The 27,654-nt window shown below is 40.0% G+C and overlaps 1 protein-coding gene and 1 pseudogene across 1 annotated transcript in view; both read right to left on the reverse strand.

Annotated features, from left to right (window-relative positions):
* Positions 1-6,173: 6,173 nt before the first annotated feature.
* The window catches only part of LOC110041109 (uncharacterized), a 30,791-nt gene continuing 9,310 nt past the window's right edge, over positions 6,174-27,654 (reverse strand). The window contains exons 6-19 of the mRNA XM_089294577.1: positions 25,706-25,877; positions 21,144-21,259; positions 20,309-20,450; positions 19,318-19,440; positions 17,562-17,729; positions 16,404-16,664; positions 15,956-16,257; positions 15,243-15,593; positions 14,789-15,035; positions 13,683-14,017; positions 13,090-13,176; positions 11,992-12,214; positions 11,684-11,901; positions 6,174-7,513 (exon numbers count right to left, since the gene is read on the reverse strand). Of these exons, the coding sequence (XP_089150703.1) occupies positions 7,343-7,513; positions 11,684-11,901; positions 11,992-12,214; positions 13,090-13,176; positions 13,683-14,017; positions 14,789-15,035; positions 15,243-15,593; positions 15,956-16,257; positions 16,404-16,664; positions 17,562-17,729; positions 19,318-19,440; positions 20,309-20,450; positions 21,144-21,259; positions 25,706-25,877 (2,916 nt within the window). The 3' untranslated portion in view covers positions 6,174-7,342. The remainder of the gene's footprint in view (positions 7,514-11,683; positions 11,902-11,991; positions 12,215-13,089; positions 13,177-13,682; positions 14,018-14,788; positions 15,036-15,242; positions 15,594-15,955; positions 16,258-16,403; positions 16,665-17,561; positions 17,730-19,317; positions 19,441-20,308; positions 20,451-21,143; positions 21,260-25,705; positions 25,878-27,654) is intronic.
* On the reverse strand, positions 9,431-10,889 carry LOC149108983 (uncharacterized; annotated as a pseudogene).

Below are 27,654 nucleotides of genomic sequence, written 5' to 3' on the forward strand. Positions count from 1 at the left end.
TCAGTCTCCCAGATCTTCCAGCCGTTTACATAGCATGTCGAAAGATGGAAAGATGTCGCTAACACTGAGTGCGGGTGTAAAGCTTTTTAAAATCCAGCTCCGCTGTAATATATAGATTTAGCCAAGCCTAAAAGTGAAGCTCCTGATTGCAAATAACTGACGATAAGGGAAAAAGAGAATGATTTTTTCTTGGATTAGAAACTCAAAAAATGATCAATTGCGAGCATGTAATTGTTCAGCGTGTGGTTTTGCTATTTTTTCTAGTTAAATTTAACAAACTATACCCAACAAGCCTAACCAAGATTGTAGAAATTACGTACGCAATATGTCAGGGACTTTTTAAGAAACGATTGCACAAGGAATATGTCGGAAGAAAAGTCAACGACGCGCCAGGGGTTAATTTGCGCCGAAATTTTGCCTTTGCGAGCACTCCTTCCTACTCCCCCAGAGAAATAACGTGACTTGAGCCCGCGATGCAATCGGGAAACCAGAAACGGGTCAGTGGTCAACTTTAGAAAACACTCAACCTCGATGAGCTCTAAACCTGAGCCTGCGACATAGTCACGTGATACTGGTCAGCGGACAGCTTGTTGTGACAGCTGTCAATAGACCAATTTCGATATATTAAAACTCAGCCTAACACAATAGACCTAAGCACGAGGCTCTGGGGAATAAGCTCCACACACGTAGGGGCCAAACCACCCCGCTAATGTTTCATGAAAGCTGTATTTGCTTGGTTTATATATTTCTGAACCAAGTTTGGCGGATGAGCTTTCTTTGTTCTCCAGTTTATTTCAATTTGGAAGTTGTGACAAAATATCAGATTATGACGTCATAATTGATGACGTCACCAAAACGTGCTATAATTTTTTGTAAAATCTGATAAAAAGATTATGTCATTGGAAAGGCCTTGACTTGAGGAGTAAAATGCCGGAAACCGTTTTTTGCTATGATGATTATTTTTCGAGATATGGTAAGTTAAATATTTTTTTGTTGTCCCCCCCGGAATTTGCTTAACCATACTGTCTTTCTTAAGTCAGTCTCTCTGGTTTATTTTTTTCAGTTTTATTCTAGGAGGGCTAATAATCTAGAAAAATAGAAAGCTTGATGTTGTCAAAAATCGTATGGTTTTAGAAATTTGATTTTCGGCTTTGTTAGGATGGTATTAACAGTAAAAAAACGGGTAACGTCACAGGTTATGACGTAACAAAACTAATTTTAACGCAATAACACTAGAGGGATAATTTTTTATTCCGATTTTCTTCTTTATTTTTGCTTTAGTCATCTGGCACATAACATGTGCAACATAGCTGCATTTGCAGGAACAAAATTACGGCTCCAATTTGGGGATTTTTCTCATGGGGGGGACCCCATATTTTGCAGAGTTATTTTTCATATTTAAAAATGCCATATTTCATTTAATTTTTGTGATATGGACAAAATTTTTTCAGGTTTCAACTCCCCTTGATGTGCTCTTTCGAACACATTGTAAAAAATATGCATATTAAAAACTTCAAAAGTGGCAAAAAACATGACGTCATCACTGTGACGTCACAACTTTGACATTTACTGACATTTTTCACGTAAATATAATTGGCAATAGGTCTCCTGCTCGTCTGCCAAGTTTGGTGTAGAAAGAGTCAATACTTTTTAAGTAATGTGAAATAATGTGAAATACCCAAAAACTGACGAAACATTTGGGGGGTGGTTTGGCCCCTACGCGACAACCTTTTATTCATTCCCCAGAGCCTCGTACTGAGGTCTATTGTTTTAGGCTGAATTTTAATAGCTATGGTAATGGTGCTAATCTCTTAGTTTTCAAGGTATTGGCGTACGGACGCACGGACGTACGCACGGACAGTCACGTGACAACCAAAATTTTTCAGATCGATGGGTTACCAAATTTTCTAAGGTATGTGGCTCCGTTCGCGCGCTTTTGGCGCGCAGGAGCTCGGCTAATATATATTGATGTTTGTACTATTGCTCTTGTTGAATACAGTAATAGTGTTTTTGTTACTCCGGCCTTAGTCACCTATTTTCTCATTTGGTCCGTGGAGGCGCGGTGGCCTCATGGTTAGTGCACTCGACTCCAGATCGAGTGGTCCCGGTTCAAACCCTGCCTGGGGACATTGTGCTGCGTTCTTGGGGAAGACACGTTACTCTTACAGTACCTCCCTCAACCCAGGTGTAAAAAATGGGTACCGGCGAGTTTAATGCTGGGAGTAATCCTGCGATGGACTAGCATCCAATCCTATCCAGAGGGGAGTCGATATATTCCTTGTCACTTCACTTCAGCTCCCGGCCACTTTGCTTGTTTGCGGACTTAACCTTAAGGTAATAGATAATAGAAAGCACGCACTTGATTTTTTCAACCCATTACTCCCCTTACGTAATTTCTTTCTGCATTTTGTGCTGAGCAGGAATTTTGTTGTTGGAAATTACCCCCCTTCCCAATTCCAAAAATAAAATAAAATAATAATAATGGTCCCTTCGTAAGAAAGGCAGCAGACTTCAGAAATAAACTTTATGGCCCCTTTCAGCTAAAGTCATTATAAGATAGCCCCATGCTGTCAAAAATTGAAAAAGAAAAAAACACCTTCTGGTTCAATGTGTTAAACTGGAACAAAAATTGACACTTGCGAGCTTCCAGTTGTTCAATAAAACTAACAAACCCAGGAAAATTCCACGGACAGGAAAGGGGTGGGAGGGGGGTAGGGGTGATTTGAGCAACAACAACAACAACAAAAACAATAGCAACAGCAACAAAAACGCCTTTATGAGAGGGAGTACCCCCGGGGACACAGGCTACAAACATGGACTGACATCATTCGGTTGAAAGCGAAAATCTTCATGACTCTTCTTTCGAAAGCTGGTAGTAATTCAGGGTGCGATTAAAGTGGCAAGCACAGTCGATCGGGTTTTTTTTATGATACTTTATGTGGGCGCAGCAGACAGTTCCTTGGAGACGGAAATACGTTTTTACCCGCATTATATTTGCGTTCGTGAGTCGGGTGGCCTCGTCAACCTAGGAATTTAGAGTACGTTGAATACCAGCCTTAAGGTTGCGTCGTCTCGCGTTACGTTGCCTTAAAATCTGTAAGAGGGACGGACGGTCGCCAAACTTGATGAGCGGAAGTTGAATGGACTCTCAAGATACATCAAACTAGTTTTTATTAACATTTCACCAAAAGAAAACTAAAACTTTCTTTTGGAGATAGCTCTTAATGATTTATTGTGTTTGGTGGGATCTTTAGTTTTATCTGTTTATGAAATAATTACGAGTCCTTGATTGTAACAACCTGAGCTTCAATTATTCCGTTATTTTTAAACTAACTCTACCTGTGTGCCCTTTTCCATATCATCTCAGGTATCACTGCCTGTCGCGCACTGACTCGAAAATATTTCAGAAGTATGCAACAGCCCATTACCAAGTTGCCTTTAGCCTCTCTATCAAAGCGCGAGGAATGGTGCACATAGATTCATATGAAAATGGGTTTTTACAACTCCTCCAGAGTATTCGTGAACAGAGAAAAACAACAAAAATTGAAGAAAGGACAAAAAAAAAAAAAAAAAAAAAGAAAAAAAGAAAAAAAAGAACGTCCTATTCTAAATTAACGAAAAATACGCTCTAAAAATGGCAGGAAATGCGAAATCCAAAAAGAGGGAAAATTAGGTCATATACGTCTCAAAGATCCGAGGCCGAAAACACGAATGGGTCACATCAATGACCGCGAAAGGACGGGCTAAGAGAGAGAAAAAAGTGATGGGCCAGTTACTCCAACGCATAGTCTGCTGAAATCGGGAGACGGTCAAGCGTGAAACACATCCGTGAATTTGCGAGGGAGGGACAAAACCTGCACCTTTAAGAGGCGCTGCGCCTAAGAAACGACCGATGATTTCCGGCTAAAAAATAAAATCGGCCGATTTTTATCTCCCAAGTAGAGGTTACCGAATACTATTTAAAAATGAATTTCTTTTGTTTCAGTTTCGCTTTAAACCAAAAATATCGAGCCGCAAACTTTCTCCGTCTGATAGCAGCAAAATCAGGCCGAAAATAAGCCCCCGCAAAAAAACTGTTCAGAAATTACTATCGCAACGCAAAACAATGAGAAAACTACACAGTGTTGAAGAAAAAGGCCTTCTAATGCAATATCATTCGATAAACATCAAAAAACTGCCGAAGCGATTAAAAAATAAAGTTTCAAATATTGCATACTAAATTAGATGGAGCGTTGGAGCTGATTTTAAAATAATTATTTCTCAAAAGTTCAACGCTTTTGAAAGCAATCAAAGTGATAAATCAGACATTGGAGGGATATATATCACGTTTCTGGAAAAACATTCTTCGGCCAAAGTATATTGACCTTGTACAAAGCGTTCAAAGTTACCGTGTTTACCGTTATGCTGCTACTTCGGCGAAACACTTCTCTTTTGCCAATACGGCCGTGGATAGCGTGTTAAACGCCACTTTAAACCTTGCTAGGCATTCAAAGACCATCCTAAGTAGAAGGACGTAGAATTAAACGAGAAAGGAAGATAAAAAATACGCAGAAAAAGAGAATAACTCGAAATTACCATCTGCTAACGAAAGTTGAATCTGGAAAATGTCGTCGCGTGAAAGTGGCCATTGACGCGAAATAAATAGCGGCGGAATCCAAACGAATGCACAAATAGGAAAACACTTTTTACCGGTTAGAAAACGTTTAGTGGAATAATGTTATGTTATTTTTCACAAATGACGGTCACTCAAAAAGAAAAACTTCCCCAACCGCCACACCGTTTTGGCCGCAGCGTGATCTGAGTTACGGGGTCACGACTGGATCTTCAGCCGCTGACCGACCGAAGGACATTGCAGACTCGTTTTCCCACGCTCTTGCGACTTGACGTGACAAATGACGTCAATGGCCGCTGAACAGTTTTTTGCGGGGGCTTATTTTCGGCCTGATTTTGCTGCTATCAGACGGAAAAAGTTTGCGGCTCGATATTTTTGGTTTAAAGCGGAACTAAAACAAAAGAAATTCATTTTTAAATAGTATTCGGTAACCTCTACTTGGGAGATAAAAATCGGCCGATTTTATTTTTTAGCCGAAAATCATCGGTCGTTTCTTAGGCGCACGGCCTCTTAAAGAAGCTGCAAGCCCTCTAGGACATTTTAAAGAAACGACTAAAAACAAAAGGTCATAAGGAGGGCAGAAAAAGAACTTCCCGCTTAAATGATCATGAAACACGGCTTAAACTTGTTTGGGAGGTAAATTCCGAGGGAAAATCAGCTCGTACACCTCTAAAATACCCCGAGACACGAAATGCGACTGGGTCACATCGCTAAACGCGCGAGAATGCGCGAGGCGAGGAGGTAAGGTGATCGGGGAAGATTTCCAACCCGCACTCTGTCCATATCGAGAGGTGCTCACGCGTCAAATACACGCGTGGACGCGTGAGACGGCTAAAAGCCTGCAGGTTTGAAAAAATGTTTAAAGGACGCATTTTTCTACTTAGCAAACATAGCACGGCAGACTGAAGTCGAGAAATCGATTTCCCTGTCTTTTTGTCCACAAAAAGCCCTTAGGTAGATTTGAAATGTGACATAGTTTTTTGGAGGTCGAAACGCTTTAAATTCGAGAAAATCGAGGAAGACGATTGTCGCCTCGACGGTCGCCAAAATTGCCGATTGCAAAGGCTTAAAATTAGCTATCTGAACTTATAAAATTTGCGTTCTCGTGTAAAGTAAAACTTATTGATACTTTTTCTTAAAAGACAAAGCATTCAGCTATCTAATACAGGTTAGAACTTGACTTGAGCGCTATTTGAGAGTAAACACGCAATTTTTAAAAGAATCCCTTTCAGTTACTAGGTCCAGTTCCTAATTTACGAATAAAATTCAGAGATTTTTTTCGACATGTGCCATAACTCCAAATTCCTTGAAACTTCGCCTTAAGAACACTTTAATATTGTTGTAAAACATGTATTAAAATCAGCTTTGGGTTATTCTTCGAGTGCTTTTTGAGGCCCGGCTTAAAATCCCCGATTTTACCTAAAACATCACGAAAAGTAAAAACTCATTTTCATAGGATAGGATGTGCACCAAGACGCGCTTTGAAAAAGAGGCTAAAGGTAAATCGCAAATGACCTATTGCGGAAGTATGATGCCTGCGGGCAACTAAGAGGCAGTCAAATTAGATGCTTTACTACTTTTTATTTCTCGTCTTAAAGAAAACAAAGTGCAACACAATTTCCTTTCCATGTATTTGATTGTGAGAACTCATCGGAGATAATCCCCGTGACGTCATTCTTGGCTAGCTTATTAGTATTGGTTTTGGCGGGTGAGAAAAGAAGGTAAGTTATTTAATCCCCCGTGTAGGCCTTTTTTTTGAGGTAAGCTTGAAATTATTTTAACACATGGTCTCCACCTCTCCTACGGCTAATGTTATCAAGCTCGTGGCGTAGATGTCTTCAACATCTAGTCCTGTTTGTCCCATTGTCCAACGGGGGACTGAGGTTATAGGGCGGGCACAATTGCCTTCCATCTCTGTCGGTCTTGAGCCGCTCTCTTTGCCTCCACCAACTCAAGTTGGCCTCGTTTAGATGTCTTCATAGAGATGAAATGCTTGCACAGCCACTTGGGCTATCTACGTAAGAAAAATTCCCGTAACGGGATTGGCTATCTCTCGGCTATCCTGGGATTCCTGAAGCCGGAAGTGATCTTTAAGAGGTATTACCTTAGATGTAAGGTCAGTATGGGGGATTAACTCACTTACTGTCTCTTCATGCTCTCTTGGTTTTGGTTGCCAAAGTGTTGGTGGTTTCCTGTTCATTCAGTTGGAGGAGTAACCCTCAGTCCAAAGACAGTTATTAGGCGATTACTGGAGCAAAGCTTAGCAAGTGTAAAAGACAACTTCACTTAGCTTAGTTTACTTCGAAGGTCTGAGTAATCGGATCTACAGCCTTCTGGGGACTTACAAATTTGCTAATTTCAAGGGGAATATTTAGAGTTACCGCCTATTAGGAAAGAGACTAGATACCCCAAACAATTACACAAAAACCTTGACAACTCAACAAGTCTGGCTAACCCCAAACTTATTTGCTATTCGTTTAAAACAAAAACAAACTCCTTGGCAGAGACGTCACACAATGAAACCCAGTTTTAGCGCGAAATTTTTTTTTCATCAGAAGGTTTATAACATTTGCTTATTGTCTAAAAGAGAAAAAAAATGTTGAGGGCATTTTGTGATGGATACTTTCATAAGGAACACTTTGAGACAGAAGACGAATATTCTGTTGCATTTTGCCTTATATCAATTTTCTTTTAATCACGTAAATTTGTTTTTAAATAATAAAGCAATTCCTAGAACCATTTGGGTTTGTGTTTAAGAGATAGAAGTTTTTTCGATATCAGAACCTTGGACTTGCTTGGACTGTCACTGTTGGTACATTTCCCGTCATTTGGTCCCTTGGGATAGCCACCAGACCAGTAGAAATAGGAAACCCACACATTCATCCTGGTAAACATCGTTCGCTGTAGTACAATAGAAAAACAACAAAATAAATGATAAATAAATAAATAATTGCATTGCAATATTTAGAGGGGAAGCCACATCAGCCCCAAGTTGGTTTTATGCGGGTCCCTAGTCTATCCTGGTTGAATTGGAATTTGAAAATGTTGGCTTTTCAGAAGGGACGTAAACCGCAGTACCCACAGAATTCAACCCAAATATGATACCGGGCCGAAATCGAACCCGGTACACACTGGTGGGAGGCAAGCGCTCTTAAAAGATTAACTATGGGTGAAAAGATTAACTATGAGTTTTCTGCCTTGTTCAAGACGTTTCCGGTGTTCATTTTTCCAAACCTTTTTCCATTTATAATGGTAATTGAACAGAGTGGAGAGCAATTTGTATAGGTGATCATACGGTTTCGAGTTTAATTTGGAATTGACTTGCACGAGTGAGTTTTTCAAAAAGCTGAAATTGCACGAGCCGCTTCGGCGAGTGCAATTTCAGCTTTTTGAAAAATTTATTCCAAATTGAACGAGAAAAACCGTATAATTACTTATTAATAATATAAACATGAAAAAATTCGTGTGGAGGAAGTGCCGTGAGATCTTTCTTGAAGCCATTTTTTTCTCATTCGAGAAAACTTTTTTCAAAGTTTTTACGTGGTACAATTGGCTTAGAAAATTTCCTATTGTCTTTCAGCCAATCATAATCCAGAATTACGATGTGTAATTTGCACTGGTGTTACACTTTTTGCACCGGTGTTACACTTTTTGCACTTGTGTTACACTTGAACTGCACTGCTCTTAGCAAATCAGAATCGAGTAATTTTTCATGTATGTTATTAGGTCTGAAATCATACGCGTGATTTCAAAATCGCACGAGCGTGCAGGGCGAGTTCGATTTGAAATCCAAAATTGCACGACCCGAAGTTCAATTGCCACTTTATTACATCCATTTTGAAATCGTACAATTTAATAGCCTAAATACAAGAATTACAAGATTTTGTCAGTACCAATATTTATTGAACCAGTAGCCGGTTTGTCAAAAAGCGGAACCGGAAACGCGTTTACATCTCGTCTCATTTTGAAAACATGAAGACTTACATGTCAATGTCATGTGTCAAAAACTCATTCGAGCGTAAAGCCTGGTTCTCATATAATAAATAATAATAATAAATAAATATTTATACAGCGCCTATCCATGCCTGTTCTAGGCGCTGTACAATTCGCCAAAATGAGCTGTACTAATCTTAATAATTAAAAACGTGCATTTAAGAAAGTAATAAAAAGTAAAAATCGCTAAGAATAAAAAGTTTTCTTAAAAAGATGAGTTTTGAGTTTAGATTTAAAAGAACTTAGATTGTCACATGAGCGGATAGAAGCAGGTAGACTGTTCCAGAGTTCAGGAGCAGAAACAGCAAAAGCTCGAGAACCATACGTCGCCGCCATACCTGGGACATAGCCGCCGGCACGGCCTGGGACACCGTTACGGCATATGCGAACATTTATCGCCGAATCATAATCTATCCCAGGCATTGAACGCCGGCTTGCCTGCGAGGTTGAGCTGAATTCAACTTCGTAGGCGAACCGGCGGTTGTCGGCGGTTGTCGGCGATAAAAATATTTTATGTGAACATCATCTGCGGACGCAACGCACTCCAGTAAGACGATTGGATCCATATTTACAGGTAAAATATTTGAAAATTGCGCAATTCGATTTGCATTTCGAGTAAACTTGAGTATGTCGGCGATCCATCGCAGATGAGCCGGAGACCCACTGGGACAGATCGCCGAACGTTGTCAGTTGCAACCGGCGACTACGTCGCAGGTAGGTCGGCGGGATATGAGAGCCAGGCTTAATGAGGGAAAAACACGTTCCATCTCAAGCGGTTAAAATTTGCTCAAGTCATCAGCAAAACAAAACAGTCCTCTTGAAAGTTCAATCTTCGTCGTCCAACTCAATGATGTAAACCTTTCGTTTCTTCTGTGGTTTTGACTTCTCATTGACGTCTTTGGAGCAGAAATTGAACGCGCAACCCGTGCAATTCGGCGATGGAACGGAGATGCCAGAAGAAGTGAAAGCAGCCATGCTGTACTGGAACTGCGAAGGAAAGCTTGGCCGTAGAAATCCCGAGCTGGCTGAAAACCAGGATTGAAGCCCATCATTGCCTGATGCACATGTAGTTGGCCTTGTTATTGGACGTGATGAATAGGAGCCAGTGGTGCTCGTTGGCGTTAGCCTGCAAGCGCTTGATTTGAGGCTTCATTTGCACTGGTTTGGTTGGAGACTTCGTTTGGACTTTTTTCGTTTTGCACTTCTTTATATCCACTGATAATATGAGACAGTTCTTTTCTTTGGTTCTCGTTTATTTCATCGTAGTCGTTTAAGGAAGATTCACGTGCATGGCCTGTTATTTGGCACATGACATTGCGCGGTTGACCAGAATTCTTCAGTTTTGACACCAAATTTTGTTTTCCTCATGCTGTGGTTCGTCAACTTCTTATTTGTCTTGAGACAGGAGGCCATGGATTTCATGATATTGCCGATGGTGTTTTGTCCTATTCGAATTTTGGTGTAGGGGCCCTGTGTCGCTTAGACAACCAAAGCTAGAAGGGCCGCACTGGATCCGTTTTTCCACCGTCGGTGCTATACATAACCTGAGGTGTAGTTCTTCGCCTGATTGACAGACCACCTTCGCGGAACTCAACGACTTCAGTGTCATCTTCTTGCTGTCTTATCACAAGGTCCTCCACATACACGTCGTAGTGTTCCTGGCGACCTCGTAAGCCAGGTTGTTCAGTCAAGTTTTAAAAGTTCACGTTGGTCAGTACTTTTCCATTGAAATCGCCCAACTGACCTTTTTCCCACGGGGCAGATTCCTCGTCTGGTGTTAGTGGCTGTGCTTTGTTTGGTCTCTTACCCTTTCCTTGCTGGCGCAGAGCAAGTGCCTTCGCGTTGAGGACTTGTTAGTTATGGAACTCTCTCGATCGCACGATACTCAGTGGATAGTTTTTGTCCTTTAGATGACGTTCAATTGCACTTTGCATGATTTTCAGTGATTCTGGCTCGTAATCATCTCCGTCCCCTTTTTTCACTTCGGCGTAGAACTTTGTCAGGACCATGTCTAGTTCTTCCGGCGGTATTGTTTCGATGCTGACATTTTCAAGATGGCGGGACTTTGCCCAGCTTTGGAACACGTTCATCCACTGTTTTGTAGAGCGGGACGTATTTTTATTCACTGCAACAGGATTCAGCTCTTGTATTTCATCGCTTGACACTATAGGAAACCTCGAGACGTCTACTTCATCAGTTACCTCTGGAGTTGTTGTTGTGTTTTCTATTTTCCAGGACTCGGGATCACACGGAGCTTCTTCAGTTGATGGTAAAGAAATATCGCCAAAATTATCGTCACAAACTATACTGAAAGTTGGAAACGACTCTCGGAAAAATTGATTTTCAGTCTGGAGGAGCTGGTCATCATCATCTGGATACTGTAAGTAATTAAATTCATCTATTCTTCAAACTTAGCGAAGTTTTGGCAATGGCAACAAAAGTTGCCAAATTTGCCAAACAATGGCTTCTTTGTCTTGCATTTTCCTGCAATGTGATTGGTTAATTTGAAAAAGCCTTCAAATCTGATTGGTTGGTTTGTTTTACTGTCCCATTCTTGTTGGCTGAGAAAAAGATGCGATTCCGAGCAAAAAACAGTGCGATTCGTGAATAAATCATACCGCTGAGAGCCAATCACATTGCAAGGATAACCAGTGATTTCAAAATGGATTTAATAACTATTTCTATGGTCTCCGTTGTTGATATAATTGCGATGTTGTGTGTATAAGTGTTATGATCAATCATGTCTTCATATCTTTATCCGAAGTTGAAAATACGTAAACTTTCATATATTCGCTTGTATTCTTCACCATATTCGGGTAAATTATTATATTACGAACTCACAACATGACCAGCTCCCAGTTGGCTTGATAGCTCAGTTGGTACAGCACTGCACTGGTATCGTAGAGGTCACGGGTTTGCCTCCTATTCAAGCCTGAATCTTTTTTTCAGGCTTTAATTTCGAAACTGCTTAAGTTGTGTGTATAACTGCAATGATCAATATGTCTTCATGGGGTATATTTTATGTTAACAACGGCTATATCACTTGTAAACTCTGCTTTTGGCCATAACGACTCTTACTTGAAAGTCCTTGCAATTTTTATCCGTCACTACATCACTACTGCCTGTGCAATCCAATGTATCGTCAATTGGAATGGAGAGCTCGTACGTTCCAAACAAACTCTTGCACGCTTCTGCTCCAAGCTGGAGTTCTCCCTCGCACTTAAAATCGCTGAGGTAGTGACAGCACATTGATTTTAAGCGATGGTCGTTTTTGTCCATACAGTAAATAGGATTCCCTGGAAATAGAACCGGTCCCTAAGTTGAGTATTACTGTGATATATTGAGGGAAGAATGGTCTTTACATAGCACCTTTATAAAATACTTACTCTCGCCTTGTTTCTTCCTCTCATTGCATTTCTCTGTGTCCGTTATTTCGAAACGGTTGAAATGAAACGTTCGCTCTGACACCAATTTCTGTCTGAACTCCTTGGTTTTCCCATATCCGTCTCTAAAGTACGAAGCGCTCAGATGTCGTAATCTCAAGTATACCTTGGCTGGAATATTTTCATATTGGGATGGATCGCCATCGCTGTACAGTTCCACGTACATCTATAACATATACATTGTAATGCTGGTGTCGTTAGTCTTTTTCATATATTTCTTGCGGAGAAGCGTTGATGAGATAAGCCATTCCCGAGTTACGTTGTGCCTCCTGTCAAAACTAGTCTTCGTGCAAAAGCATTCATATGAAAATGTGTTACACCTGCAGGTTCATTTTCATGCAAATCAAACTCGTTTTCATTTGAAAGGTTCTGCGCGAAGACTCGTTTTGAAACAGAGGCACAAGATAACTCGGAATTACAAAGTGATACATCATTAAGGCCTGATATACTGTGTTTATACAAAGTATGACAAGTAACAAAACTAGCACGTTGATACACGTTCATACAAAAAGCATGAAAAATTTCATGTGGTGGTTCAGTAACGATCGTGAAACTACGATGGATCTCGTCTTTTCACACCATTGTTTTGCGGAGGAGGGCTACGAAATATGTTAAAATCGTGAAGCCTTCTTTTTGCCGATGTCGGTGAATATTTTCAAATTCATTACAGAGTTGAAACATCAGCAAAGTTACTCTTTTGCATTGAAGTAGGGAACAATTGCCATAACACGAAAGAACTTTCAGGATCTGCTAAAGAATTTCTATAGGACCACCGGAGATAGAACACCAGGTCTAATGATTGTGTACAGTAGAAGCCTGACGTCGAGGCTGTTAGGTATTTTCGGATGAGTCTGTTGTGTACAATGTTTTGGTCAAGCCCATGTCTGACACATAACCTTAACTTCGTCAAAATAAGGGCGCGCGATCACGAGAGTTAAGAAAGACGGCAGCGAAAAATTTATCTCACTTTGTGTATAGAGATACTGGAAAAAAAGAATTTTGATTTACACTATAGCCACGCGACCGCATTAACTTTGGTACCTTCAAAAGACGCATATTATACATAGAACCGCTTTCTGGCATTTTTAAAGTGAATCTTGTCTGACCGTTGTAAAGCTCATCAAACAGCTGAAATGGAAGAAAGAAAAATAAAATGAGCCTTTTGTAGCAATCGGTCACGTGGTACAAAATCCACGATACTGGAAAAATAGCAGGGTACTGGGACATCCAAAAGAAAGCGCCTTCGACCAGTTAAACTTGATTTTTGTTTTCCCTGGACGTCCCACACTCTCGTCTTTAGTGCTACTTGCCACTCTTGGCGTGCGAAGCCTTCCCACGAGAAAAATGTGGCTCTGGAGATAGACCTCGAGAGATTTTAACTAATGTGAATTCAATAAGTTAACGCAATCTCTTAACGGGAAGTAATACTCAATTAACACTTCTCTCCCTAAGCCAATTTTTAAACTTCTTGAAGGTAATTTGACAGGTGAAACTTCCTCGCCTCTTGCACTAAGTGACAGTTTTCTTTAAGCAAATCTAGTTTTTCACACATAACGATGAAAATTTGACTCCTAGAGCCCTACAATAGAACCATATAGATTGCAAAATCGATGGAATGTAACGTAGCTTCCTACCGTCCCGTCCTTGGAACTATCGAAAGACCATTTATGAATATCAGTTTCAACTCGGTAGCTAGTGTAGCAATTCTGCGCGGAAGATTCCAATTCATCGATTTTGGCTATGGCTTTCTGCAGTTCAGTAACTCCTTGAAGCTTCCCAGCTGTGTCTGTCGCGCTGCTCGCAAGTCTCTGGTATTCAGCAATTTTTTCTTCTACATCCCACAGCGACTGGAACTCGAAACTTTTGTAGTAACTGTACAGTTTCTTAGCAAAGCGTGTCTCCATTTGCCGGTAGGTCTGCAGGAGGTCGTCGAGAAAATTCTGCTGTATGTTTTCAGCAATTGGAGCGTCTACGAGAAGAAAAAAGGAGGGTAAACGAATTCGCTCAGGTGTCGCTTTTGCGTGCCGTGTTTACGCTTGCTGCTGTGGCTTTTAAGGTTGGCACACACGAGGGAACTAGTCTCTGCGACTAGTCCCCTGAAGAGTTTACACGGGGGGACATTTTTGAATCCGCAACTATTTCTTTCCGGATACGGATTCCGTCCACACGCATCCGGCGAATTCGCCAGCGAATCCGGATATTTTTTAATCCGCTCTCCAGGGTGGAAAAAAATGAACCCGCAACGAATCCGATAACGTGTGGACGGTGAATCCGGATATTTTCGAATCCGATGATGTCGCAAAATAGTGTCCAGTCTCTTACCGAGCAATAAACCAATATGGTGGCAAAACGTGCCTAGTTTCTCTAGAGTGAATCCGGATACCATCGGATGCGTGTGGACAGGCGAATTCGATTTGAATACGCTACGTGTGGACGGGGAAATTTTTGAATCTAGAAAGAAAAAGTTGCGGATTCAAAAATATCCAGATAGGTGTGGACGGGGCCTAAGTAATTGGACCTCGTGTCGAACAATTCAGGGAGTCATGCACCGCTCGCCATTTCAAATGGGCCTCTCACTGCGCGCTTGTCCTACTTTGAAATTACTCACCTAATTATTTACTCCCGAATTGTACTTCGCTCGGTCCAATTACCCTCACTTATCAATTCAACAGGGTGCCTTTCGTATTTTACCTAGCGAAATCATGCTTCTGTTTTACCAGAACACACTTATGATCCTTACTTGGGGAGTTGCCAAGGTTTTCAATTGCAGTCGCTGTGTCTTCCAAATTATCGATATCAAAGTTTAATGTACCCATGTCGTTGTCTAGAGTCATTATTTTGGCAATCAGATCAATCCTTGCAGCACCAGCAATGAAAAAGTTTTCAATCAGTTCCTCCAACTTTGCCTTGTCTCGAGGAAGTGCCCTCTCCTCCAGCAGGCAAACGAGGTCCGCTGCAAGTCCCTCTTTGTTCATTTCCAAGTCCGCCTATCGTGGTTAATTGATGGATAAAAATGAATATTAAAACCGAAACTATATTTATGTCCTACAAAAGTTCATAACTAACAAACGGCTTTTCAGAAGTTCTTTACTGACGTCATTTTTACTCGTAGTTGACACAGAATCCTTTAACGCAATGTTTACACTATTTAAAACTTTTCTTTAGTCATTTACATCTTGCAGGTTTCAACTTACCTTCATTATTTCTGGAACAGATGCTACGTCCATTTTCTCAAAATCCAGATCATTAGGGTTGTCGAGAGGGGAGTATTCTTTGCCAAATTTCAGCCATTTGTTGACTTTATCTTTGACTTCTGTTAAGGTGCCGGTATAACACTTTGATGCAAAATGACCAGCCACATCTAAAGCATTGTCTATGACTTCAAATGGATCTTTTCCTGCAATACCCTTAACGAATCCAGTCAACCCTTTAAGCACTGCGATTAGGTCGGCCGTGTTAAACTGTGCTTTTTCGTATGTATCAGGCAGCACTCTGGTTATTTGAGACAGAAAGTTTTTCATGCGTCCTTCTAAATTGGTGACACTCTATAAGATAAAGTTACACAAAGTAAAGTTTTTTAAATGTTGTTACTGGAAACTTTCTCTAAAATTCAGGTTTACCAAGTTTATTATACGAATGCCGAGAAAATTACTTCATTGTGATTGGCTGAGAGCAGGCCAATTGATCTTTATTGTTCGAAATTTCCTCATTCTTATGCTTTCGTAATCAGATGAAAGCTCGAGCAATTAGAATACTAATCATGATATTTGAAAACTCTAAAGGCCTGTCCTATGGCTCGTGTTCCCACAGCAGTTCTTTTTTTCCCCCAAACTTCTAGTCGTGTTTCTATAACTCGATAAAACACCGAATGTGTTTTCTATTTCTTAAATGAGAGCAGGAAACTTACTGATTTATAAAGCTCCTTCTCTTTAATGGAAACCTCTTTGGCCGCTTCGAGTCTTGCTTTCTGCGCACGTACTTGAACAGTGGCTGTGTCTGGCAGTGCCTTAAATACCTCTCTTAAATTATCTTGCTCATTCATTGTATCTTTAATATTATTGTAAGCTCCTTGGAAGTACATGGCGACATCTCTAACAGATTCCACCTCCTTCTTAAAGGCTGAACTTTTCTTTAGGGGTGCAAACAGTTTAATGTTTCCAAATCTGTCAATTCCATCTTTGTTTAGAAAGCCGAGTCTTCTTTGTGCAACTGGAATGAAAAAAGGAAAAATGAAGCTTTTCTTTGTGAAATGTATTATTCTTTATGTACCCCTATATGTGTATGTGCATTGATACTGTTAAATGTACGTTTGCAAAAACATTTTCAGATTACAATAGACCAGTTTTAAAACTAACCTTCTCTAATAGAGGAGGCATCGTCTCTTTCCTCCGTGACGAGGTAAATGAACTTCAAAATTTTTTCTCCCATCTCGATATCGTTAGCCCATATAAGATCTTCGGCACGCCTCTTCATTAACTTCAGTAAAACCAGTGGATATTTCTGTTTTGCGCTGGTAGTTAGTTCGAATTTCTGAATGTAGGCGCTTGTCACTTCACCGTCTGAGCCAGGAGTGTCTGGGGCTGTAATGTCAACATAATTTATATAGACTGAGATTCATAAGTAACGTAGAGGTTCCAAAAAAAAAAAAAAAAAATTCAATTGTTGTTGTTTATGGTGGATAATGGGCTTAGCTACACCTAGCTAGCATGCCACTTTAACTAAAAGAAAGAAATCTTTCAAATAAACATAACAGGCTCACAGACCAGTTAGCTATATACAAGCATGACCGAAGAGCGAAACTAGGGTCTACCGAGAAACAACTCCAACTTAGTGGTCAGAGTGGAACTTGAACCCGCAACCTCCACACTTCAAGTCCTGCACCTTAACCACTCAGCCACGCTGCCTCCCGATAAAAAAGGGTGCTGTGGTTTGAGGTATTTGCCAGGTGTTTGCATTTAAAGGGCCACTGTAAGGGCGATTGCACTGCCTTTTTGGTCAACACAGTGCTAACTCAGTACCTTCAAAAATACACGAAGTGTGCCTGCTGAAGTTTGGAATAATCTAGACGAAAGCATTTTTAAAACACCTGTTGGTTGAAACTGTTTATAAAATATTTCTACATTAGTGAGTTTTTAATCTCGCGTGGTAATTTCTATCAGTTAGCTGTCGCAACGGAATTGTAAAACGTTTGAAATTCCAACTTTTAATTAGCGTTTCCATTGTACTTTTTAAACGTATTTTGTACTGTGTGGGTGTCAGCAAGGCTGTGTTTGATCTTAGTAAGTTTTGGCGATCAAGCACCCAATATTGAAGCGAAGGGCAGAAATTAGTTGCCTGGTTCCTTTATACAAATATAATTTGCAAAATTGGCCAGTTTCATTCTTATATTTTTAAGTGTTTTATATTTACAGTACAACGAGAAGTTGAGTTTGTTGCTATTTCTGTTATTGTAGAAGGCTGCAGACCAGCTCTCAAGGTCATATTGGTAAAATTTTTCCAGTACAATACTCAACTTTTCCCGTCAGTTCCAGTTGTCCCGGGTTCCCCATTGGCTGCTGCAGGTGTGAATCTGTTTTTTATACAGTTATAGTTGTAGATCGGTGGGAGGCACATCATAGGGTTGATACATGGCTTAAGTACTTTACATTCGATTCCCGTTCCGCCTTGGCTTCCAAGACCACCTGAAAAGCACTCCAGACAAAAACTGACTTTAGCAGATAGAATAGACCTTCTATTGCACCCAGTGCTGTAATGATACATTTATACGTAAATGTGTTAATCAAAAAAATAACGATAGAAGATGAAATATTTAACGCTTTGGAAACAAAATATCTTATTTTACTCTTTACGTATACAATAGCCAGTGAAGGACCCCAGATATTTTATCTTTGCCTACTGTGCAAGTATTCGGTCGCAATTTGATTAGTCAAGCTACTGTCAGCTTTTAGAACCATGATACGCAAAAAGAATATGTCAGCTGTGTTAGAGGCTTAGCTGTATACGAAATATATTGTAAATAATTTAGTATCGTAGATAGTTTTAAGAAAAATGCTGTAAGTTATGAATGTTCAATTTTTTAATTTTTAATTTTAAAATAATTGTTAATAGTATGGTTTTGTACCGAACTGCAAGGTGGCTCCGTAAATATCCACAAGCTTTATCTTACGGAAACATAGGTGAAAAATTGTTTTAGTATATACCAAACCAGTGAAATATCCCGTCGTACACTTACAGTCTTATTTGAAAACGAAAGAGAAAAATCCTTTTGAAATTTATAGAAGCACTTAGAGCGCGCCACAGAGAAAAGCGCATGAGAAATCACAAGCTATTTTGCAATTAATTTCCTAGTTGTTGAACTGTTCGTTTTCATGTATTTGCTTGACGTGGATTCATTTTCGTCCTTGCCGCTACCATTGCACGCAAAATTTACGTTAGAGGTGGAAATTTTATTTGTGCACGCGCCGCTGGAAACCAAGCTTTGACCGAGATGACTCACACAATCGCAAATTTCAAAGAACGAAGCAGTTTTAAAATTCTGAGATTTACAAACTGTTCAATTATTGAAGAAAGTAGCAGTGGAATTTAATTTGAGAAACAACGACGCCTGAATTAAGTTTGATATTAAGGTTTGAGCATTGCTTTTACAATCCGGGTGGAGGGACGTATTGACACTCAAGATGCAATGAAATGTCATCCAGATAATTGTAAGGTTAATAACGAAAACATTGATCGACGTTAACGTTTGCATATCAGTTTCGTGGTTGGTAAGCTCGTTTTTTTTGGAGAAGAAGAAAAGTTTTGTTAGGTTAAATTTTTCTCAAAAGAGCTTCAATTGTCAGCGCAGACTTTCGTAATTCTTATATTGATCTCTATGCACCTCAGGTAACATACGTCTAAACCAGGGATAAATATTGGTGGACATAAAAAACAAAAAAACCCAACAACAACACATATTTCTTCACGGTCATTCCACCAATGGAAAACAAAATTGAGGCTCGTGCAGGTGTATGATTCGAATCCACGACCTTCGGGTTGCTTCTTCATTGATCTAACACATGGCAGCCAGTTTCTCGAAGGTTGGATAACGTTATTCACCTGGTAAATCGCTATCCAGGGGATAACCACGCTATCCGCTGGATAATGATTTATCTGGTTGACAGCGTTATCCACCTTTCGAGCAACCTGGACCTGATCTACAGAGAACTCAGCAAATCGAACTTTATTGTTCTAACACTTAACTGTCATGGTTGTTACTACTTGGTGTCTTACCCTCTCCTCCCTTGCCATTAATAGATGCTGAGGCTCCTTTTCCTGCACATGTTTTCAGAGCCACTTTTCCACGTACTCGTTTGTTGACGTAAAGGGTAAGGTGTCCAGCGTTACCACCATTTCCTTGTGCAAACACAGACAAATATTACTTTTACACTGTTTCAACTGATAACTGTATGTTAGCGTTCGATTCCCTGATAGTTCTAAGCTCTGGTTTGGTAATACGGTGGGTGATAGCACCTTGCTGAGAATTTACAAATATACACGTTTACGTGAACAAAATCCTGTCCCCTCCTTATAATGACTACAGGCAGGCTCTACCTGACAGAAGTACATTTGTAGGCTGGAGGTCTTTAAAGGTTATAGGGATTGGAAAACCGTATTTTTTTTAAATTTATAATGGGTCTTCATTCAGTTGAAAAGATAAGCAAAGTCACTCCATTATCAGCTAAAAGTAAAACAACTACAGTAGAACCTCCACTTACGGCCACTTCTCTACAGTTGCCACCTCTCTTTAGCTTCAAAGGCCACTTTTTTGGGTCCCGGCGGATAGCCCATGCGTTCATTCTTATTTTATCCTCTCAACAACGGCCACCTCTCCACAATTGCAACGGCCACTAAATTCAAAACAACCTCTAGCCAACCGCCAGTTAATCAACGATTGACGAACGGTATCTACAAAACCCCATTTTCTAGTGTAAAAGGTCGGGAAATTCTACCCTTGCCTCACGTCCTCGGTGTCTGTTTCTGCTTTAATAATATATTTGGATTGTTCTACGTATTTACATGCTGCAATAAGCCTTTTTAGAGATGAAAACCTTGGACCCCCCACCCCCCAAAAAGACCACAGAAAACAAGGTGTCCTATTACACCGCTGCCTCCCCATAACGAGCACCTTCCTTTGTCCCCAATGTGGCCGTTGTGGAGAGGTTTGACTGTACAACAAAATTAAAAACAGTGTTGACTTAACCATTTTTATGGTTTACCATACCTGATCTTCCAGCATAGCCGCCATTTTGACCTGGCCTTCCTTTTATACCCGGTTTCCCAGGATAGTTTGTGCACTTCAGGAATTTCCCGTTGGCGCCATACCGTATGCCATTCCAACAGTGTTCTTCCGTCTTAGGTTGTTCCTATTTAAAAATAAATAAGATACCAAATATGCAACGAGTATCACTGATGGGGAGGCCTTATTACTCATCATAAAATACGTTTGGGTGAAAACTGCAGAACAAGTTTATTATGTGTTCAATGCGCCTTAGGTGGGAATGAAAGAAATTACAACCGGCTACGAGGATGAAAGCCAAATCTTGATAGCCATTGTTCTGCTCGTTAAAATTTTTGTTTGGTGACGTTCTCGTTGCGGTTGCCGTCGGGTTTGCGTAATTAAAGTTCCTATTAGGTCTGAGCGAATTATTGTACACCGAACAAGTGAATGGTGCTTTTTGTGTGCTCTGATTGGCTAGTCAAGCAAGTCAATGGTCCTGTTCATAGTGAAATTCAAGATGGCGGATCGAAGATGGCGGGATGACATTTCAGGTCATCTCATGTCATAACCAACAAAAATACCTCGTCTTATAGAGAAAGCAGAGGGCTATCTACACGGTGCAAAATTATTAAAACCAAAAAAACCCGATCCATCAACCCGCTTTTGCCACATTGAGCGTACGTATTTGCTTGTATGTCCGTCGGTAAATTGAGGATTTTACTGATATTGATTGCCTTAAGAGGATCTCATCCAATTCTACAGTGAAATCCACCTATTAATCCGGCTCAGAGCAATATAATGAACTGCTTCTCTTATATAATTAATACAATTGACATACCTGGTATCCTCGGTCGTCCCCCTTTTTACCTTCGCGACCATTTTGTCCGTTGTTTCCATTTCCACCGTTAGTCACAATGTTCAAGTAACCTCTTAGTTTGTCGGCAAATATCTCAACTTCAGAATAGAAAGAAAACGAAGAAACATCGTTTTATTTCTTATTTAACAACTAATCCATTACACGCCTCAGTCATGATACATAGGGGAAGATTGGAGAGCACGATAGAAGCGTAAGAGTTGCTCGAGGCGCAGCTTCTTGAGTGTTTTCCAAACTTCCCAAGTACATAATTACCGATGATGCACAGCTCGATGTATAGACGACTGTTTAAAAATAAAAAACCTCTCTTAAAAACTCTGCGATCGGTAAACACTTTTCGACAGCCCATGGGGATACAAGCCTCCTTAAAGAAAGCCAATTCCGCATTCTAAAAAAGTGCCAAGGAAAATTTGATTGTCTTGTCTACGAGATGCTTTTCATCAAGGAGCGCAATCCTAGTCTCAACACGCAGACTGATTCCATTCGCGCAAAACTCTTCGTTTAAATATAATGAACATTCCATCATCAACTGTCTTTTTAGTATTTAAACATTTTTTATCATTCACTCTTTGACTTGATAATGACGTTAGCCAAACGTCGAAACGTCGTCAGCAAACTTTTAATATGCTTTTACGAAATGTTTTATCGCAATTTTTATCAGCATTTCCAGTAGAAATGGCAAGAGAAGAAAGCAAACTTGAGCTAAATTTGCTCAAGAGATCATTGTCCATCATTGGATTATGATGCACGCAATGCAGCTTACGTAAACTACTTTGGTAGCAGACTTGCTAACTATGTTTAAAGGAAAAGCTCATAGACAAATGACTTGGCAGTTTATGCGTACCGCATGAGTTTTCATTAGCTGATAAACAGCTGATAAAACCGCTGTAAAAAAACGGCACAACCAAATTTTCTGCGAAGTCACTAGAGTGGAACTAAAATATTGAACATATCATAAAACTGAGCAGTCAACTGAGGACAGCCACAAGACAACACCAGGACGCTGGAAATCTGTATGGAAATCTGTATCCAGCCCCTCTCGTAATATTCAGTTTTATTATCCGAGCACGATGGTCAGAACTGTGAGTACATCGCTTTAGCCCGATTCCTTTAGTTACGGACCAACGGATCGAGGTCTATTCAAGAAAAACTGGGGGCGATATTCTCCCACTACGATCCTGAGCTAATGAAAGTACATAAGAGTTTTGTTATATGGTTACCGTTCACGTTTCACTCTCCGGTGTTTAGCCGGCTAGCAGGGAATTAATATCGCTCATAACGCCCTTACTCACTCACGCACTCATCCTCATCGGGACCATGAGGACTCTTGAGGCCATAACGCCCTTGCCCTTGGGTAATACTATGTACTTATTGACTGAGTGGGAGGGTCGGACGGGAAAATATTTGGCTCGAGGTCAGGACGTACGGACCGAGCGCAGCGAGGTCCGTACGTTCTGACCGAGAGCCAAATATTTTTCCGTCCGGCCCGACCTTACTCAGTCAATAAGCATTTTATCATATGACCACTTGTGTTGAAAATTTTGAAAATTCTGTTTGAACCTAAATAGGACGCGATTACATAACATCAGACGGCCGCGCGCGGAACAACTACAATAAAAACTTGTCAGTTATTTCTTCGCGTCGAACAAGAAACTCACAATTCATCGAAAATCACGACTCGTTTTCTCATGTAAAGTCCACAATTACAATTCATGCTAAAAAGCCAACAGAAAGTTGACATAAAGCTGTCAACAATATGTCAAAACCTTCAAAAACTTAGCGAGGGACAAAAGCTCGCTTCACGCTTCACTGAAATTGTTCACAAATCTTCTTCATCTTGGATTTTCTTGAACAAGGGAGAACCACCAACTGAATATTAATGACACCGATGTTGGGTCTCGCAAACAGTGCCTGGGTTTACTGACTTTGCCGGCTTTGCTGTGTAGTGGAAATTACACCATTAGACACAAGCGAGTTTTATTATCTGGATGAACTGTACGGCAATAAACTTGTGTTCGTACTCAGTTTTGTCTCTTCAAACAACACTGATGTAGAAACTGCAGAGCAATTTATCCTACTGTACACAAGGTATGTTTGTCATTTCGCTGGTTTAACTAACTTCTCCCAGAAACTCTGGAAACTCGAAGAAAACATTTAACTGATTTAAGCTTATATCGTACTTTGTTTTCTTCGCGTTGCTGGTTTTCTTGCTTTTGACGCACGATGAATTCTTTGATACTCTCCACTGAAAGAAGTTTCGCCTCAAGACTGTTTGCTTACTCCAAAGGTTAACTGTGGGACAGTTCATCCAGAAAAGTTGTTTTCTTGAACGCCTACAGGTTTGCCTGTTGTTGGCTTCTGAGAAAGTTGTGAACTTCTTCGTTTGTGAGGAGTGTTGACTTTCTTTCAAAGCTTTCGGAGTAGTTCTGCATCGGACAGTTCGCCAGGATAGCAGAATTCACTCTCAGAATGTTAACTTTCATCACTCATCTTGAAGAGAACAAACTTTTGCAGCAAAAAAAATTGTTTTTGTCATTAACTCCCATCGATTTTGCTGTACGCGTTTCTAGTAGGGCCGTACGCATTTCTAGTAGGGCCGTACGGGTTTTTCCGGCCTTATCACTTCGACGCGTACGGCCCTCATACGGGACCTTTTTTCTTATGGTTGTCTAAGGAAATTGCGCGCGGGGCCGTACGGGTCATATGATAAATACGGATTATTGACCAAGCGTGAGGTCAAGGTGGCTGGATATTGGCCAAATTCATCTTTTTGTGTGTTTATAGACCGAAACGGAGTCGAGGTCCATAAACACGCAAAAAAAAAAAAAAAAAGAAGAAGAAGAAGAAGAAGAAGAAGAACGCGACGAATATCCAGCCATCTTGACCGAACAAACGTGAGCTTGGTCAATAAAGGATTTATTATATGAAAAAGATAACGTACTCCACTTTCTTGCTGGACACAGCAGGTAATCCCCAGCAGGCAAGATAGTGCCATCTTGCCCTCTCGGGCAATCAATCACAGCATAGGATTCAGTTCATCTTATCCGCTCAAAGTACTAGCCATAAGATGATTAACTGTCATGCTCTATAAATTTCAATGCTTCAGGATTGATAACTAAAAAAATTTTAAAAAAATCGGATCATTTTCGTTTCCCGTAAAATTTGGGGACATAAAACTAGGGATAATTACCTAAGCACATGGCTAGTTTCACGTGGGATGCTTCAATATGGCCTACATGACGACATTGCGTAATCACACAGTTTCAAGTCAAAATGGCCGCAATTTTTGAGCGAGCCATATCCATGATTTCAACGTCCTGAAGATGTTTTCAGAAGCGGAAAACATTCCTAAAGGTATTTGAAGTAAATACGAATGTAATTTTATGGTTACAAAGAAATTAGAAGCGAAAATTTTTAGGTAAGTGAGCTTGCATGACCTTCGCCATGTGCTACGCAAATCCACGCATGTTGTTCAAATGCGACTAAATTCCCTTCGGACCGCCGTTTTTCCGTTTACAATCTCGAATAATTCTTGAATTATGTGTCTTGAATCGTCTTTGGGATCGTAAAGCTCAGGAACTTCGGAAAAAAAACTTTGTTTCGTTGAGTAAACACACTTTTCGATAGGACGCGTAACTCGATCTGAGTTAATATTCCACTGGCTGTCGCCACGGCAACGGAAATGTGAGATTTTAACTTAGGTAAGAAAAAAATAATCTAATAAATTTCGGTTTCGATGGTTTTTGGCTCTGTTTTCAGGATGTGTTTGCTGATAAATTAAGGAAAATTATTTATTTCTACATCAAATTTGACCAGTAGAGTGGAAATACGTTTTTCAAATATTTTTTTACATTTGTTTCCTTTTTTTTGCGAAGTTTAATTTATTTAAATTGTTTAAAAATTACTACTAGCTTCAATGAAGGAAAGCTTTTTTTTCTAGAGAGTATTTTTTATGCTCTTTTAAATGATATAGTAGATTATTCTCCTGTAAATATTTGCTGAGATATTAATGATTAACCTTATGACCTTTTGCCACGCCCATTTTTGATGTGACGGAAATGAGTTAAGAAATAGAAAACATGTACCGTGTTTCTATCGAGTTATAGAAACACGAGTGGAAGTTTGGGAGAACGAGAAATGCTGTGGGAACACGAGCCATAGGCGAGTGTTTCCACAGCTTTTTCGAGTTCTCCCAAGCTTTCACAGGTGTTTCTATAACTCGATAGAAATACGGAGAACATGTTTTCTGTTTCTTTTAGAAAACACGGCAACAAAAAAAGGAAACAACTTGTTTATTTTGATTATCAAAATGTAAATTCTCTTTGCTCTCGTCATCATTACGTCAACAGCTCGTACTAGTTCTGTGTTTCTATCGAGTTATAGAAACACGATTTTTAACCAATCAGCGGGCGTATTTTCTTAGGGTTGTTTTCTAAAGGCAAATGTGGCACTGGCTATATAACAGTCACAGTACATATCGCTTTTTTTTTTATTGAAACACTAATTGTTATTGCTGGTAGCCCTACCCACTGGTCCTGCTGCACCATCCTTTCCGTCTTGTCCATCATCGCCAAAAACTTGGGTGCTAGACGGTTGTGTCAAAGTTGGAGCTGATAGGTCTAGCTGACTCTCTGCCGCAGAGAAAACTCTGCGGCTGAACACTGTTAGTTTTTTAATGCCACGCATTTGGATGTTGCCCTGTGTAACAATACCAGACAAACTGAGAAAGTTGTAGAATAAATAGACTTACTGCTTCTGAGAAATGAGAATAATATTTCAAACACAGCTTCGCATACAAGAGCAACAACAACAAGTGGCTTTATTTGCGGTACCATAAATACATACAGTGTTGCAAAAGCTTTTGTAAACTAAAACTAATTAGTATATAATAACATATAATAAGGTTATGATATAGTGATCAAATTACATCAGTTCGATCAAAGCAAAATTAAATGAATTAAGCTAATTGAATATTAATATAATGATTTGTAGAAGTCATATGTTCGCCGATGACTTGTAACGAAGATAATTGTTTAAAAGTCGGAACGATATGTTCTATTTTTCTATAAAATTCATCTTTTAAATTAGAGTATTTATTGGAGTATATAAGAAAATGAGATTCGTCTTCAATTTGATTAGATTCACGAGTACAAATAGGGTATAATCTGGAATTTGATCATATCTACCAGTTTCAATTCTTAGTTTATGATTGCCTGTCCTAAATTTCGCTAGGTCTTTTCTTTCGCTTAGCAACGAACAATGCTTTTGAATGATCTCACCGCATAGCTCGGAGAATGTTGCGCTTTTTAACCGCGCGGCCATGGGCCGAGCGCGGTTCATGTTCTACCCGTGGTTTATTTTTGTCTTGTCGGAGACCAGACGCAGACCTCGACTCGGCCAACTTTGAATTACGCAATCTGTAATGTTTACTCGCCAAACCTTGTTTCTTCAGGGTCAACAAAAATCTCAGATTACAAAGTCACGCCGAACTCACGCTTTGCAAAAAATCTCTTCAAAACCCTGACTTCGAAGCGATATATCACTTTAGCGTTAATAGCTACCTCATATCGGCAGTAGTAAAATCTATTCCTTAACAATCCAGCTTCATCATATTAAAATTTCAACGAAATCGAACAAAAGCAGAACTAAATACTATTAGATTTTTTTTGTAACCTCGCTTCATTGCTTGAGTCGACAATGGAAGCGACGGTCGCCCATAGCCACCGAAATACAACATAACATGAACCTACGTTTCGGTCAAAAAAATCCAGAATTATTGCCTGAGAGCTGAAAATTGAAGAGGAACATCTTTTTCGAACTTTTCTCAGGTTATTTAGACGAAAAAATGACCTCAGCGGGCTCCAAAAGAGAACGAAACAAAAAACAGAACGAGACAGTGAGAAGAGCCGATAATTTATTCACCACGTGGCCTTCGTTACGTTCAAGTTAAAAAAAAGCCTTACTTCTGGATAATTTCAGCCTTACAAGCCAGCAACTGGTCCCAAATTACTTTCTGTATCCTTCCAAATGTCCTGACTTCCATCTCCGAAAGATTTGGCCGCAATTTTTTAGCAAATAAACATTTCGCCGGCAGCAATCACCATTACGGTGACTTGCATGCTAATTCGCTAACTTTACAAAACCCTCCCGAGGGGGTGATATGACGAAAAGAGCTGAAAAATGATGACCGGAAATAGAGTAATTTTCTCAGCTTCCGGTGTGCCAAATTTGCTGGAAATAGGTTCAAAACCGATAGTTTTTTTTTTTCGTTTTTTTTTCTTCGGGTCACTCATGTTACCAAAATAGTAAATTTTAAAAGCGCGGTTGTAAGATCTTAAAGATCTTCTTGTTGATTGTCTATCGATGTAAGATATTTCAGTAACAGTAAAACGAGGCATTTGCACGGAATTGCATCATTCCTCAGGCTTTGTAAATCTCGAAAGGATAAATTTGTTACCTCGGAGGCTGAGAAAAA

The sequence above is a fragment of the Orbicella faveolata genome, unplaced genomic scaffold, assembly GCF_042242905.1.
Source record: "Orbicella faveolata isolate gen_17 unplaced genomic scaffold, um_ofav_v1 contig_25, whole genome shotgun sequence".
In the NCBI taxonomy this organism is placed as follows: domain Eukaryota; kingdom Metazoa; phylum Cnidaria; class Anthozoa; order Scleractinia; family Merulinidae; genus Orbicella; species Orbicella faveolata.